Source organism: Bubalus kerabau, chromosome 4, assembly GCF_029407905.1.
Source record: "Bubalus kerabau isolate K-KA32 ecotype Philippines breed swamp buffalo chromosome 4, PCC_UOA_SB_1v2, whole genome shotgun sequence".
Taxonomy (NCBI): Eukaryota; Metazoa; Chordata; class Mammalia; order Artiodactyla; family Bovidae; genus Bubalus; species Bubalus kerabau.
This window is the reverse complement of record NC_073627.1, coordinates 162038181-162055701: the sequence shown is the minus strand read 5'-3', so window position 1 is coordinate 162055701 and position 17521 is coordinate 162038181. Positions and strand designations below refer to the sequence as shown.

Genomic DNA, 17521 nt, shown 5'->3' with positions numbered 1-17521 from the left:
ATAGGCACTATTGTGGGATCTTCCCCCTAGCTCATTAGCCCCAGTAGCTAATGAGTTGGGTGGGATTGATCAGCCCCACCCAACAGCCTGTAGGCACCACTGCTGGGATGTGGTTATTGTTGTTTAGTTGCTAAGTCATGTTTAACGCTTGCTGCTACTGCTAAGTCGCTTCAGTAGTGTCCGACTATGTGCGACCTCATAGACTGCAGCCCACCAGGCTCCCCCGTCCTTGGGATTCTCCAGGCAAGAACACTGGAGTGGGTTGCCATTTCTTTCTCCAATGCATGAAAGTGAAAAGTGAAAGTGAAGTCGCTCAGTCGTGTCTGACTTTTCGCAACCCCATGGACTTCAGCGCACAAGACTCCTCCATCCATGGGATTTTCCAGGCAAGAGTACTGGAGTGGGGTGCCATGTCTAACACTTTGCAGCATGCGAATGGACTGTAGCATGCCAGGCTTCTGTGTCCTTCACTATCTCCCAGAATTTGTTCAAATTCATGTCCACTGAGTCAATGATGCCATCCAACCATTTCACTCTCTGTTGCCCTCTTCTCCTGCACTCAATCTTTCCTAGCATTACGGTCTTTTCCAATAAGTCAGCTCTTGCATCGGGTGGCCAAAGTATTGGAGCTTCAGCTTCAGCATCAGTCCTTCCAATGAATATTCAGGGTTGATTTACTTTAGGATTGACTGGTTTGATCTCCTTGCTGCCCAAGAGACTCTCAAGAGTCTTCTCCAGCACCACAGTTCAAAAGCCTCAATTCTCAGCCTTCTTTTTGGTTGAACTCACATCTATTCATGACTACTGGAAAAATTATAGCTTTGACGATACAGACCTTTGTCGGAAAGTAATGACTCTGCTTTTTAACACACTGTCTAGGTTTGTCACAGCTTTTCTTCCAAACTGCAAGTGTCTTTTAATTTCATGATTGCAGTCACTGTCCACAGTGCTGGGATGCTTCAGGCCAAACAACTAACAGTCCCACCCATCATCAGACAGCTGAGTAAAGACAGTCCTGAGCCCACCGCCACCTCTAGGCATGCCTCTAGACATGGCACTGCCCACCAGTGGGCCAAGACCCAGCTTCCCCCGCCAGTGGGCAGGTAAGGGCCCTGCCCTCCAGGAAACCTTCACTAGCCTCCGGACAGCCTCAGCCACCAAGGGGCAGAATGCAAGAAAACCACAGTCCTGCAGACTGTGGATGCAACCTGTACACAGCAGGTGACACCCTGTCCTAGGACCAACTGGGCCCCAACCCTGCCTGTTAGCAGGCCAATACAAGCTTCAGGACATGCCAGATTCGATCCCCAACTGTGTCAGGAACTACCCCCTACCCCCACCCTGCACCAGTGATCTGACCCCAACTCGGGATACCTGGGCCCTGTAGCCAGACTCCAGGGCATGGCTCTGCCTGCCAGTCATCTGGCACTAACCCCAGAACCTGGCTTCACCCACCAGTGGATGGGCAACAGCCCTGGAGTTTTCTGGACCCTGGCCATGCCCACCAGTGAGCCAGCACTAGCTCCAGGTCCCATGGGGCTCTGCAGCCAGCTTCCTTGGGACCAGGTACCACTAATGAACCGCTGGCAGCCTCCACACAGGGTAGGCCCCAGCAACCAGGCCTGTGACACCGCCTACAGAGCCCACCCCCAACAACAGAGGGAACACCCCCTAGAGCAGGGGTCCCCAACCTCCAGGATCTAATGCCTGATGATCTGAGGTGGAGCTGATGTCATAATAGCCAAAATAAAGTGCATAGAATTGCCAATAAGATATTGAAGAGAAGTAGTAAAACAGTGCATCCTGGTCTTATTCTCGATCTTACAGGAAAAGCTTTTTGTCTCACTACTGGATAAACTCGTTGAAAAAGCCCTTTGATTTTTTTTTTTTTTTTTTTTTTTTTGATGATTACTTTTTCCTTCTAAAACCCAGGAACAATATTAAGCAAAATGAAGAGGCCAAGCCTCAGAGAAACGTGGCTCGGTATTTTAAGAAGGATGAATATATAGTTGGTCCCTCAGAGGACTTACAGAACAAAGGAGTTTGACCACAGTTTAGTTTGCCACTTCAAGCAGAGCTGTATTGGAGAATCCCAGAAGTTTTAAAAGCAGATAAGTTTTCTGGACTCTTGGAATCTCTTACCAAAACTTCGAGATCAGCTTCGAGAAGTCTTACAATAAGTAGGAATGACTTGTCAATATTACAAAACTTATTTCCTAGCTTCCCTTTTATTCTGGTTTGAAAACCAATAGCCAGGTCCAGATTCTAAAGTAATGGAAAAGTATGTTTAGTCACTGGAAAATTCTTTCAGGGACAATATAAGCATATGTATCGTACAAAGCAACCAATTATCTGTTTCTTTCTTGGGAAAGGTAATAATATGAACAGACTTGTTCACAAAGGAAAAATCGATCAACGTTTTAAAAAGACTGCTGCTGCTAAGTCGCTTCAGTAGTGTCCGACTCTGTGCAACCCCATAGATGGCAGCCCACCAGGCTCCTCCGTCCATGGGATTCTCTAGGCAAGAATACTGGAGTGGGTTGCCATTTCCTTCTCCAATGCATGAAAGTGAAAAGTCAAAGTGAAGTTGCTCAGTCGTGTCTGACTCTTAGTGACCTCATGGACTGCAGCCTACCAGGCTCCTCCGTCCACGGGATTTTCCAGGCAAGAGTACTGGAGTGGGGTGCCATTTAAAAAGACAGCTGATATGAATTCCTTGTGGCAGAGTGGAGATGCACAAAAGGAGGGAAAAGCCCAAGAACTTTTGCTTTGGTTCAAGGGACGAATTGAAAATAATTGTTTGTGCAAGGATATAGATCAGTGGGAAAAAATTACAATACCCATCATACCTGCTTTTTTGGATCAACTTAGAAGTGGTAGAAGCATAGAAAAAATAATCTTTTTATAATACCTGGGGTTTTCCACTGGAGACCCACAGGCTTCTGACAGGTTATGTGAAAGTCTAATCTTCTCCCTCCAGTTATGTGGACACAATAGCACTTAATTTTTTTTAGACCCAAGATCTATCCTTTAATTTGACAGATTTATAGATACAGCCTCTGACTTTTTGCCCCTGTATGTGCAATATTTATATTTCTTCCTAAGCATGCTATGAGTCCCATACGGACTGTGGTGAAAAAGGAAGGAATGAGAGATGTGGAAGCTATCAAATGTCTTCCTTGGTTTGGACAACACCACTGAAGGCAAACTAAGGGGGAGTTATGGATGGAATTGAGCTTCCCTGGTGGCTCAGACAGTAAAGAATCTGCCTGCAGGGCAGGGGACCCGGGTTTGATTCCTGGGTTGGGAAGATCCCCTGGAGGAGGAAATGGCAACCCATTCCAGTATTCATGACTGGGAAATCCCATGGACAGAGGAGCCTGGTGGGCTACAGTCCATGGGGTCACAAAGAGTTGGACATGAATTAGCGACTAAAACAACAAGCTCTTCCCTTTTCCTATCCTGACACCTTGACAAGCCCACATTGTACATGAAAAGGAAAGGCACAAGAACCTTTCCTGTGATGTGAATGGAAATTAAACCACAATACTGTGGTGCCCCATTTTTACTTCTTAGACTAGCAAAGGATTTAAGTTCAATGTGGCGAGGGTGTAGGGAGACAGGGAAACTTGTTTACTCTTCAGTTCAGTTCACTTGCTCACTCGTGTCCAACTCTTTGCGACCCCATGAACCACAGCATGCCAGGCTTCTCTGTCCATCACCAACTCCCAGAGTTTACTCAAACTCATGTCCACTGAGTCAGTGATGCCATCCAACCATTTCATTCTCTGTCATCCCCTTCTCCTCCTGCCCTCAATCTTTCCCAGCATCAGGGTCTTTGCAAATGAGTCAGCTCTTCACATCAGGTGGCCGAAGTAGTGGAGTTTCAGCTTCAGCATCAGTCCTTCCAATGAACACTCAGGACTGATCTCCTTTAGGATGGAGTGGTTGGATCTCCTTGCAGTCCAAGGGACTCTCAAGAGTCTTCTCCAACTCCACAGTTTAAAAGCATCAATTCTTCAGTGCTCAGCTTTCTTTATAGTCCAACTCTCACATCCGTACATGACTACTGGAAATACAATAGCCTTAACTAGATGGACCTTTGTTGACAAAGTAACGTCTCTGCGTTTTAATATGCTGTCTAGTTTGGTCATAACTTTCCTTCCAAGAAGTAAGCGTCTTTTAATTTTCATGGCTGCAGTCACCATCTGCAGTGATTTTGGAGTAAAAAAAAATAAAGTCTTTCACTGTTTCCACTGTTTCCCCATCTATTTGCCATGAAGTGATGGGACCAGATGCCATGATCTTAGTTTTCTGAATGTTTACTCTTAGCGTGAGTTAAAATGGTCCAGCCTTTTTTTCTTTTTTTTGAGGGCTTTATCATTATCTGAGCAAAAGTATAAAATTCTCTAACCCACTGACACAACAATTTCACTTTGAAGCATTTACCCAGTAGACAATACACATACATGTATGACTCATACAAGTATATGCTACCCACTCCAGTACTCTTGCCTAGGAAATCTCATGGACAGAGGAGCCTGGTGGGCTACAGTCCATGGAGTCACAAAGAGTTGGACACGACTGAGCGACTAACACACACACATACACACACACAGACAACAGCTATTATCTCTCCTACTCACTTGACACCAGCAGGTATTGTTGTTGCTGTTGTTCAGTCGCTCAGCCGTGGGCAACTCTTTGTGACCCCGTGTACTGCAGCACACCAGGCTTCTCTGTCCTTCAGTATCTCCTGGAGTTTCCTCAGACTCATGCCCGTTGAGTCGATGATGTCTTCCAACTGTGCATTACCTTCTATTTTATTTTCGTTTTGTAGACTGCTTGTATTCTGACCAGACAATTCTGTCAATATAATAGCTTTCTCATTCTCCCTTCCCATTTTTTACTTCCGAAGTCTTTTTCTTTTCCATACTGTGTCTTACATGTGTTGTCTAACACAGAGTTTGTTCAGTGGTCATCGATCTTGATTTTATGGAGACATTTTTCATTTCCTGGGTCTATTTAAGCTTCCCATATGGCTATTATTAGGCCTCCCAGGCTGAGTCAGCTGGGGGCTGTGTCTGCCGTGCAGAGAGGACAGTAGACTGGAGCAGGTGTGCTGCGTCTGCAGTGAAGTGGGTGCGAGTTTCCCAGGCTGGGTAACTTGAGATGTCTGCCTTTACTCTGTGCTGAGGTATCAGCTGGGGTCGGGTTCCTCTGTAATTCCACTCCGTCCCCCTTGTGCCCAGATCAGACTCAACCCAGAATGACAGGGCTTTTCACTTGTAGCCCAGCGCCTGCTTGAGAGAGGGGCGCCCCCCACGACCAGAGTGTCATCCCTGCTTCCTGCAGTGCTCTGCCTGGTGCTGACTGTCTAATAAGAAATAGAGTCTCGTCAGTGTAAGACCAAGGCCAATCTGGGGGAGAAAGCTGTTTTGATCAGAAAGTTGGGAGAATCGCTAAGCTTTCACTCTGGCCACATTTTTGGAAGAGTTTGCTCTGACTTCTTAGTGATGAAGAGTCATGCTGGGGGATCCTTTGGGTGCTGCTGCCTCCATGTTCCCTTGTTGATGTTTTCCGGGTGAGACCCCTGAAGCTGCAGATGGGTGGTCTCTGCCACAGGTTTTTGGAGGTCGTGGTGCTCTGGATTGGCTGTTAACTGTGGGCATTGGATCCAGCCTGGGAGGGAGAGAAAGTAACAGCTCCAGACTGGAAAGTAAAACCTGCTTTGCTCCCCGGCTGTGGAAGAACGCGCTCCCTGAGCTGCCTGCAGAGTTGTCAGAAGTGGTGATGACCCTGTGGGGGTTGGACCCTAAGCTGCCGCTGAAGTTCCAGATAAACAAGTGGGAGAGGAGTTGGTAGTGGGCCGGCAGGCCCCTTGCTTTATTGTAGGAGGGAGCCAAGGTGGGGGTGACCCCCTAAGTAGGAACTAGGCTTTGGACGAGCCGCCTCCTCGCCTGGCATTGGGTCATGCGTCAGTCATCTGTCCTGTGTCCTCAGTGTGCACAGAGAGGTCCATGACCACTCTCCATTCTGCCGAGGGAGCCTGGTGCCTTCCTCTAAGGGTCGGGCCTGGGCAACTAGAGCAGCACGGGGCCACTCAGGGTTCGGGGTGTAAATATTTTTAGCTTCCTGGCCACCACAGGGTCTCGGGTGGCTCCTGAACTAGCTGTAGTGTCTTGACACAAAGTTAGGCATCGATTTTCTGTAAATGAACAAATGTTCAGAAACATATGTATGTTCCAGAAAGCTTTATTTACAAAGAATCTCGGTGCTGGAGGTGGGCATGGGCCATGGCTTGCTGACCACACAGCGCAAAGCTCGGGGTGGACTGCTCAGTCAGCATGTGGGCTTGGGAAATCACCAGACCCACTTCCCTGACTGGGGTCTGATGAGGCAGTTGCAGGCCCCACTGCACACCTGGGCGGGCTGGCTATGTGGCAGGTGTTGACCCTGAACGTGGGGTGTGCCTGAAGCATGTCATCCGTGTTCCAGTTTGTGCCCTGATTCCTGGGTCACGTGCTTTGACAGTGTCCCACCTGAAGAGGGTGATCACTGCCAGCAGTCTTCCTGGAAGTGGGCTTAGGAGTCGTTGGCAGGCTGCTGGCTCTGTGGTTCTGGTTGGGGGCTGGCCTCCTGTTTCTTCATGCTCAGGCACCTCAGAAGGCTCTCTATGGCTGGGGTTCTTGGGAGACTTCTGGGGAGCCTGGTGTGGAGAGGGTTCAGGAACACCTGACTAGGGGGCCCTGGTGTTGCTATGCCTCCTGGAGTTACCTCCCTCTGGGCCGGCTTCCACGTTGAGTGATTTTGTTTGCATCACCCACACTGAGCAGAAGTGCAGGCTGCCTCAGGGTTGGGGGGCGGGTCCAGTGTGGCAATGCTGGTGGCGTCTGATGCTTCACTTTTGCCCCTGTTCCAGTCAGCTGTCGGCCATGAACACCAGTCAAAGCTCTCCAAGCACTGCTTTCAGGTTGACTCCGTATGGGGGTTTGGAGGCAAGTTTGGTGTCCAGATGGACAGGTGAGTGAAATAGGTGAGTGAAGCGTTGTGAGCAGACAAGAATCGGGGTGGTGGCTTACCCTTGGGGATCAGGAAGGGGGCTCCTGGGTGCTGGCCACGTGCAAGTGCTTCATTACCAAAAAGGTATCGTGTGTGCCTGTCTCTGGCCCATGTGTGAAGCTCCCACAAGATGGTTTGAAGACATCAGGAGAGGGCAGTGCTGGAACCCACCCCTGCTTCAATCTACCTCCGCATTCTCACCAACCATGTAATCCCACCATGGAATTATCCATGACATGGCTTCTGTCTACACGGGGTATCCTGTGTTGAGCTTGCTGCCAAACCCTACACAAGGGTGAGAGACCAACGGCAGGGTGGTTAGGACAGATGTCAGGCAGCTTCCGGGGTCTTCTCTTGCAGAGGTCGTAAAAGAGCCTTGGTCAGAGACCTGCTTCTCAGGTACAACACCAGTCTCAGACACCAAAACTCACTCTTTATCAAGCAAAGAGTTGGCATATGTTTTAAGTAGGGTATCCAGTAAACTAAGAGGTCTATGCTGTGGGATCTTAGAGCAGAGAAAACTGTGCCAGAACCTTGAGTCCATGAAAGAGAACAAGTTGACATGGATGAACTGACCACCCAGAGCCACCATAAGAAGTATATTAGTTAGCTTGCACTGTGTAACAAACAACCTCAGATCCTAGTGGCTTAAAATAACGTGTATTTATTATCACAGGTTCTTTCGGTGGGGTCAGAAATTCAGAAATGGCTTAGCTGTGCGATTCTGGATTGGGAGTCCCTCATGAGGTTATCGTCAAGATGTCATGGAGGGCTGCAGGTTTCTGAAGGTCGTTCTGGGGCTGGAAGATCAGCCTGCAAGATGGCACACTCACAGGGCTGTTGGCCTAGCCTCAGCTCCTCCCCACACGGACCTCTCCTCAGGCTGCTTGAGCGTCCTCACAGCATGGCGGCTGGCTTCGCCCAAGGCAGGAAGTCCGAGAGAGAGTGAGGAAGAGTCTGAAATGCCTCTGATGGCCCTCTTTTCAGTAGTTACATGCTGTCATTTCTACCTTATTCTATTCATTAGAAGCGAGTCACTAAGCTCAGTCCATACTTAAGGGGAGGGAGATTGGGTTCCCTTCTGAGCAGAGGAACACCCCAAAACTTGAGGACATAATTTAAAACCACCTCAGCAAAACCCCAGGGACAGCAGTATTCTGAGAACTTCTTTCGGCTTAGACTTTGTGACGGACTACGGGACGGTACCAACTGTCGCTAGCCCCCCTCCCTCCTCCCCAGTCAGAAAGTGGCCTCAGCTGACTGTGTCTACAGGGCCTAAGACCTCTGGGTGTCGGCCACCATGTCCTCAATCTGGAGATCACACTCATTCTCCTCTAAGCATCGCACACCTGGAACCCAGCATCCTGGGCAACCCAGGGAGCATACCACATCCTCTCTCACAAGTTGGCTCCAGCACCAGTTTTTAAATATTTACTAATTTGGCCATGCTGGGTCTTAGCACCAGTTTTTAAATAGTTACTTATTTGGCCACGCTGGGTCTTAGCTGCATCGCGCTGGATCTTTTAGTTGCAGCACGTGGGATCTTTAGTCGTGGCACGTGGGATCTAATTCCCTGAGCAGGGATCAATCCCAGGCCCTTTGCATTGGGAGCATGGGGTCTTAGCCACTGGAGCATCAGGGAAATCCCAGTAGCATCATTTTTTGAAGCAATAAGACAAATGGAGCCTTCGATTTGATAAAGTCTCAGCCAATTCTGATAAAGAGTGCCTGGTCACATTTCTGAGTTTTGGGCAACTCGGCAGGATGTCAAAAAATTGGGCCCAATCACACGTACAGGCTCATTCTATGATTTCCAGGACACAACAGTAAATAACAGTTCATGTTCAACAGGCCCAAAGAGAACAGCCATTGTGGGTTATCTACTGTTGCACAGTGAACCACCCAGAACTTAGTGGCTGCAAACAGCCACACATTCTCTCTCATCAGGCTGTGGGTCGGGGGGCTGATGGGGGCCTGATGTGTGGTCGATCTCCAGTGGGGACACTCCTGCGTCCACAGTCGGCTGGTGGGTTAGCTGAGGTTGGTTGCTCAAGGGTAGCCATGGTTCATGATGGACAAGCTGGCTGTTGGCAGGGATAATGATGGGAGTCTTGTCCTCCAGCAGGCTGGCCTGGGCTAGTTCACAGGGAAGTGGCCAGAGAGCAATGCTCTCAAGGCCCTGGAAGCTTGTCACTTTGCCTCTTTCTGTTGGCCAAGCCAAGTCACAAGGCCAGCCCAGAAGCTGTAGAAATATGCCATGCCTCTTTACAGGAAATGTTGCGAAGTAATGTGGCAAAGGGGGCAATTACAGGCCAGGGCAGGAGAATCATGGCCTCCTACAATCCACTCCATGTGTGGTCTTCTTGACTTGAAGCTGAAGAAGAGATTGGATAGAACGCAACATCTTCCCGCTGTTGTTATTGTTGTTCTGTTGCTAAGTCGTGTCTTACTCTTTGCAACCCCATGAACTGCAGCACCCCAGGCTTCCCTGTCCTTCACTATCTCCTGGAGTTTGCTCAAACTCATGTCCATTGAGTCTGTGATGCAACCTGACCATCTCATCCTCTGTCTCCCACTTCACTGGATAGAACTGAACATCTTCCTGCTAAAAACTCTTTAAAAGCAAAAAAGACAGCTTTGAAACAGAGTTAGAAAGATCTATTTCAAGCCAAGGGCCAAAATCGCACTGAATAGTGATGTGTTACTAGTGGTCTCATTAAAGTCAGGGACAAGTCAAGAATGTTGTGATCACCTCTGCAAATTATCAATGCTCTGAAAGTTCTAGAATGTGCTATCAGACAAGAAAAGTCAATCATAATTGTAGTTGCTGAAAGAGGGAAATAAAATAGCCACTGATTGAAGATGATATGATGGCCTACCTGAAAAACCCGAAAGTATCAGCTGAAACATGGTGATAATAGAACAGCTCTGTCAGGGAGTCAGATGCTAACAACTCTCCAGAGTTATTGTTGGCAAAAGAATCAGTGTACCTGCTGGAAACTGCAGCGGAGAAAGGATGCAATCCAAAAAAGCAAGGTGCTGGGAGAAATAGAAATACCCTATGATTAAACTTAAGAGGAATAAAATACCAATATGCACAAAAACGTCAAGTTCTACTGAGGAATGAAGGATGGAAGGAAAGGATTGGGGGAGGGAGGGAGGAAGTTTGTATAGATGGATGGATGGATAAATGAACAGATAAATGGATAAATGAACAGATGATTGGATGGATTAATGAGTTGATGGGTGGATGGATGGATGGGTGGTTGGATAGATGGATGGATTGATAGACAGATGGAAGATGGATGGATGAGTGGATGAATGGATTAGTGAGTAGATAGATGGCTGGACAGATGACTGGCTGACGGGATGGACAGGTGGATGCATGGATGGGTGGATGGATGGATGGATGAATTACTGAGTGGATGGATGGATGGATTAGTGAGTGGATGGATAGATGAACAGATGGCTGGCTGGCTGGAAGGGTGGATGAACGGAGGATGGAATGAATAAAGGAGATGTTTACACTCCAATTCTAGAAACATATTCTACAAAATTGAGTAGGAGCTGGGCAATAATTGTTTTCCCCAGAACAGTGACAAGTGTTTGGAAACGGCTTAAGTGCTCATCAGTGAGCGGGGAGGTACAATCTGTGGATACCCCACAAGGAACAGCCCTCCCCCTCCTTCCTGCCACCTTCCCCATCCCCAGGAGCTCATCAGGATTCTTCGCATGCCCCACCCCCAACCCCATCCTCACGGGGGTGCTGCTTGAGTTCACCACCTGTTAAACTCAACTCATAAGAAGCTCCCTTTACTGAGATACTTTAATAAAACCTCCGGGGAACCCTCAGCACCTTCATTTCTAAAAAGGTGGCTCTGGTGAACCCTCGGGCACAGAGAGCAGAGCAGACACGCTAGGAACAAGCGCATCAGCGCGGGGTGATTGACCACCCTCACGCTCACACTTAGAAACAAGGAAGACAAATGGACGAGAAAGCCTCCACGCTTTTTGTGTAAAATAACCGTGAGCCTGAGTCAGGCTCCACCTGCTCCTCAGGGCAGGTACCTCTGGGAGGTCATGTCTCCTCACCAGGGTTCCTCTCCAGAATGGACACACCAAGCGTGGGGACTGAGCTGTGTCCTGAGTCTGCACTCGAGAAATGAGGAGCTGGCCGGCCCTGATCTCCTGGCAACAATCCACGTTTCCACCAGATTCGTTTTCATTTTTCCAACTAGGAGGACCCTCTTACAGGACTTTCAAGGTCTTCCCACGTGGAGGAAACTTGGATGAGCACGATACGACTTGGTGTGACCTGGCGGATGTACGGACTCTTAAACCCTGAGAGCCCAGGGTCTACAGCTCCTGAAAAGGAATCTGCTGAAGAGGACAGGCCTGACAAGTCAAATGAGGGAAAAACAATGCAGCCTGGGGGCTAAGCCTTTTCTCTTTCACTTTCTTGACATTTATATTTACATTTCTTTTAATACATTTTCAAAAACTTCCTTTTTTTTTTTTTTTTTTTTACAATTTTCACATTTGCAGAAGTCCCTTTTTCATGTTTTCAAAAGCTCCCATTTCTCTATTACACTGCCGCTGCAGCCCATCTGTTACAAAGATGATCTGTCTGAAGTATTGAATCATCTATCTTAACAACACAACTGCCGCAAATGAAAAGCTGTCATGGTTTTGAATGCTAGAACCTTATTTAAGCTGGAACAGTGGACATCTGTATAGAGAACCCCGGAAGCGACACAAACGGGGCGCGAACTCTCCCTACGGAAGGAGGGAGGTGCACCGTTCTGGACGTGGGAGGGGCGGAGGGGCCGGTCAGGGACATGATCTCCTGGATCGCCAGGCGCAGCTTCAGCCGTTGCAGCGGGTTGCTGATGCTGATCTCACGATGGATCTCCGTGTCCAACAGGGCAGGCATGATGACGCCGCTCTTCACGTTGGCTCACAAGCAGCCACGTACCAGGCTGGCATCCCGACTCAGAACTGGGACGGGAGACAGGAGGCAAGAGGTTATGCATGGCTGTGGAGGGACTGACACACGGGGCCCAGGACGGGGGTGCGGGTGCGGGTGGGGGTGGGGGGGCGCATACACACCTCCAGCCAGACCACAACACTTGGCCCGTCCCACTGTGAGAAGGCACGCCTTGTCTCCAGGCTTCCTCCAGCAACTCATGCCTACAAATAATGAAACATTCAAAATTCAAGAATCACTACTACACACGGGTATAAAACAAGTTAACCTAAGTATTTATTCTCTTTATAAATTTGCAAAAGTGAAATAGTATGCATCTCATCATTTTCCTTTAATCTTCTAAGCCATCTACTTAATGAGAGTTCAGACATATTACAAAGAACCCTGAGTCATGAAATGCTGAATGAGTCCCCGCAATTCCTTATAGAATCACATCCTTCCCGATGAAAGAGTTATTGCCAACCTTAAAGGATTCAGAAGTCTGCACATCCAAGGGAGGAGGGTAGTCAAGGAAAAACATCCACTCTTCCCTTTCTAAACAGGGAGGACAGATACATAGAAGAAGAAACCACACCGGGGTCTGAGCAGAGGAACCTGTCCCTGAGAGAGCTTCAGGGATGCACAGCATTTCACAACAGACACACAAACAGCAGCGCAGACTTTCAACACAGAGCACTCTAACACAGCAAGCAAGGAGAGAGGTGGATGGGGGCTGTTTCTATCCTACACTGCTGTTCAGCTAATTAGCTATGTGCTAAATTAAGATACTGGTCATTCTTTTTTGACTAGGCCCCTGCGTGGCTTGTGGGACCCTAGTTCTCCAACCAGGGATCAAACCCCAGGCCCCATGCAGTGGAAGTGCAGAGTCCTAGCTATTGGACTGCTAGGGAATTCCCTAAAGATACACAGTGGCTTTTCAATACACTCAAATGGCATTAGACTTTACTTAAGATTGTGAAGTCTATGTATGGTTAAAGCTCGAAATGGTTCACATCAAATTTCAAGTAACTGTTCCTTTAAGTCAACCTTAAGTTTCCTAGAATAGTAAATATTCTGTTTTCTAGGAATAATTATACCAGAAAACACAACAGGTATCTTAATAGCTCAAGAAGTGAAAGTGAAAGTGAATTCACTCAGTCCTGCCCAACTTTTTGCAACCCCATGGACTGTAGCCTAGCAGGCTCCTCCACCCATGGAATTTTCCAGGCAAGAGTACTAGAGTGGGTTAGTTACCATTTCCTTCTCCAGGGGATCTTGGATCTCCCAGGGATCAAGCCCAGGTTTGCCACATCGGTGAAGGCAGATGCTTTACCGTCTGAGCTACCAGGGAAGCCCCTTAATAGCTCAGGGAGAGTTTTTAAAAAAGGCAAACTTTTTAAATTCCCATATCCCAGGGGAACAAGGCATGTATCACGTGCCTGGAGTTTGCGTCCCAACCACAACCACCATCCAGAAGCAAATGGAAGACTCGCTTGGCTTCTGCTGGGGTTTATTTCCTTCCTCGGCTATAGGATATTGCATCACTCTGCTGTCACCGGCTCACTCTCAGCTGAAACCTAGCTTTACAGAGACAGCTTCAGAGACGAGCCTGGGGGGCTACCTGCTCTGTGGAACGCTGTGGTGACCCTGCTCGGGCCACCCTGCGGGGCTACTTAGCTCAGACCTCCTCTGCCCCCTCGAGGGTCAAATTTGAGACCCCGAGTACAATTCGTCAAAACACTTGCTTAGCAGTCAACTGACGTGGCATGCTTCCTTGCCTTAAAGTTAGAGTCACAGGAGAAAGACATTCGGAAATACCGTGAATTCTATGGGGAACAGACACGCCCGAGAGAAAGCCACACCATCTGTGGATGACAACGGGCACTTTAAAGCAGGACATGAGCACCACGGTCAAGCTGTCTTTCCTAACAAGATGGCTGTGTGAGCTTCTTCCCATCAAATGCTACACACGTGGCACCACCCAGACAACAGGTGTGGCCTTGTTTTCAGAGACTGACCGTCCACACAGCCCAGCACCTCCTACGAGGGTTCGCTGGGCTCCCCTTCACCAACACCATGCCCCACTCCTGCAGCGCTGCTCAGCTCAGAGCCTGGAGCTGGGGACGAGCCCCACGGGGAGGCTTCAGGACACACACAGCTCAGCACACCTGCTGACTCGGCTTCCCCTGGAGCTGGCGCGTGACAGTGTCCACCAAGGGGAAGAGGAAAGACAGCATTTGGAGCAGGAGGTACGTGATGCCTGAGGGGAGTCCCCGCACGCCCGGGACACTGCGATGACCAACAGGGATGCGGACGGTCCCGCGGCCTCGGCCTCCCTTCCTCACGGAGCGTGTCCAGCACCTGGTGAGCCCGCAGTGCTCTCCCTGCGAGTTTCCACACAACGTGAAAATCTGAGATTCACCAACCCTCAAAAATGCTCTGAAAGTGGATGCGTTGGCTGTGTACATTTAGCAATTAAAAGAATAACTTTGAGACAAATTGGGCTTAATAGAAAGAAAATAGTTTTGAGAAACAAACTGATTCTCACATCTATAATGCCAAAAATGTTAAACTATATTCAAGTGATTTTTTTTCTGGAATACTAAAACATTTTTTCACGTTTTATAGATAAGGCATTTTCCCTGAGTCAATGTTGTCTCTGGTTGACTGACAGAACTAAGATTATCCTCTGTGGTCAGAAAATCTTCGTACTTTGAATTGTTCCCTATGAAGCCACCAGAACCTCCTAGAGTTTGCCACGTGTAGCAACAGAGCAAAGAACAACCCACTTGTGCATGTGCGCACACACACACAGAGTTAGACATCCACCTTAACACCAGATCCAGAGAAACCTGCCTACCAGAAAACACACACACGCACACACACACCCCTAGACACAGGCACCAAATCCACTGGGATTCCTTTAAAATTATCCTACCATCACTTTCAAGAGGCACAGGGCTCCTGAAACTGACGACGAGGCGCACAGGCTCCTTACTTGCGGGCGTCCCTCAGGTCCCCGTGGCTGGCCGTGCACAGCACCCCGTCTGCAGCCGGTCCAGCCGAAGGGACCGCAGAGAGGTGGGGGTCGAGGTTTCACATTTGATGGTGGTCTTGTCATCTCGTACCTCTTCCCGTAAAGCTGGCAGCTGAGGGAATGAGGTAAGTGTAAAACTGGGTAACAATAGACTGTGTCGAATATGTGAATCTGGAGCTCTGTGAATCTGGAGGTCTCAGGAGAGACTGGCAGCTAGCTGGTCACGTGGAGTAGCTGTCCCCATGATGGCGTTTCTGTCATCGAATGTGCCGGTGCTGATCTAGTGTGACCACCCCGCCCCCCCAGGTGGCAGGGACCCCCACGTGACAGCCCCCAGGCTCGCTCTCTCCGCCTCTCCACCCTCTAAAAGTTTCCCCAGACCCTCAGTAGGAGTGGGCGCTGCTGCGGGTGTGAGTGTGAGTGTCCTTGTGCCCCATGTGACGTTCCACGACTACCCGCAGTCTGTGTTTGCACGCTTCCTCCCGCACTCTTGGGACCAGGAAGCGTGGCGGGAATGCAGAGGCTGGATTCTGCTACAGTCAGGACTTACTCCTGCTGAGTTTCGGGGTGAGTACAGGCTGGCCTGGTCCCGCAAGGGCATGGAGGCGACACCCTAGGACTGGAGGGTCAGCGGGTCTCCGGAGGTCAGCCCGGGAGAGCCCTCAGCAGCAGAGAACATGACCTTGGCACCTGGCTGCCGCCGGAGTAGTCAGAACACGGCCCGAGTCTCCCTCGCGTCCATGCACACGGGTGTCCCTCCCACAGCGGCAGTGCTGCTGGCCACGCCCTGCATGCACGTTCTCAGAGGGAACAGGGCCCAGAGCATCAGGGTTCACGAGGCTGCCCTGCCCTGGGCCTCTCTGTCCGGAGGCCAGTGTTTAACACTGAAGTGCACCAGCATTTGGGGGTCGGCTGCCGCTGAGGGGCCACCGTCCCTTGCAGGTGCTGCTCTGGGTGGTCCTCTGGTGGGTCCAGCCCGGGAGCCCAGCCCTGCTCCAGCCGCTCTGAGAGCACGAGGCTGTCTGTTCTGTCCTGTTCACGGCTCAGCTGGAAAGCTGGATTGAGTTTTAAGTTTTTTTACCAGCGGCTTTTAGCTATATGTCAGAATAAAGTCAGCCACAGAGTTCTCTCCTTGATCTGCTTGGTCCTTCGTGTTTCTCTGGATTCTCAAAGCAGCTGAAGCCCAGAATGGGGTGGGGGTGGGGTGTCTGAAGGGGCAGGGGCTCCGGCACCAGCCGCCGTCCCTGGACTGACTCGTCTGTTTGTTTCCAGTTTACCTGCACTAATTCTGCAGGCGATTATACAGCGTCCAGAATACGACAAAGACTACATTTTGAACTCAATGCAATCTTTAATCTGTGAATACTTGTTATATGGACCCTAAGATATTTTATTACAGAGTTTTTAATTAGTGAAAAATTCATGAATACCACAGAGAAAATATTTTAAAATTTAATGTTTCTTATATTTATGTAAACTTATGACTTCATTTATATACTTACGTTTTCTTGTATATCCGGGCTATGAATCTCCTTTCAGATCAGTTCATGTTCTGATACCTGATTTTAGTCTTTCAAATGAATGTACTGTAATGCTTGTCTGTATAAATCCTATGAACAAATATAGGGCTTTTGTAAATGATGCATTTATTGTAATTATTCTTGTTTAATTTTTAAATGTTAAACCATGAGAGAAGGGGTTTTACTGCGATTGTAAAATCATCATGACGCGGTGTGCATTATCCTTCCAGAATGTAACCAAGCTGTCCAACAATCACTCTGAAATGAGCGAACTTAATTTCAACCAATTGTTGTATTTTAACGACTGACTTAAACTGTACTTTTTTTTCTAGGAAGACATGCTTTTTGTCTGCAGTGTGAAGCGAATTAAAAGTACTGGGTGTTAAATGTGAGCTTCTAATGAAATTTGGGCTGAAAGGATGACTAGAAGAAGACTATGAAAATCTCTCCTGTAACCTAGTCTCTGTGGACCTGGATCCCTCGCCTCCAGTGAGACTCTTCGAGGACCAACCGCGGTGCCCTGCACCCGCTGCGGAGCCATCGAGCTGAACACTGAGGGCGCCACATCCCAGACAGACAGACAGCAGAGTGCAGCTCTGACAAAGGCCTTATTTTTCTTACGTAAATCATCTTTTTACATCTGTTTGTAAACATGTTTAAAGAATGGACCTAGGGGTACATTTTTAGATTTTGATGACATAGCCATTTTGGATAGTTTAAGTAGCAAAGGTAACTTTTACTTTTTCGGCAGCACATTAAAGAAGCTAGTAAGAGATGCGTTCAGATGATGCTGCCTTATGCAGCTGATATCTCGGTAGACAGAGACAGCATGTCTCTCTACATGTGGGTTCTGCCTTTAATTTCCTTGTACAATTCATTGTTACCATTCTGTTTTTCTATTAATCTTTTGTGATCTTCCTGAATATGTGACAAAGT

The 17521-nt window shown here is 48.6% G+C and overlaps 1 protein-coding gene across 1 annotated transcript in view; it reads right to left on the bottom strand.

Moving 5' to 3' along the window:
• Positions 1-11770: 11770 nt before the first annotated feature.
• Positions 11771-17521, bottom strand: part of LOC129651026 (liprin-alpha-1-like) — a 38384-nt gene continuing 32633 nt past the window's right edge. Inside the window, 6 exon segments of the mRNA XM_055579756.1 lie at positions 11771-12021; positions 12024-12060; positions 12172-12212; positions 12215-12252; positions 13527-13554; positions 15359-15409. Of these exon segments, the coding sequence (XP_055435731.1) occupies positions 11771-12021; positions 12024-12060; positions 12172-12212; positions 12215-12252; positions 13527-13554; positions 15359-15409 (446 nt within the window).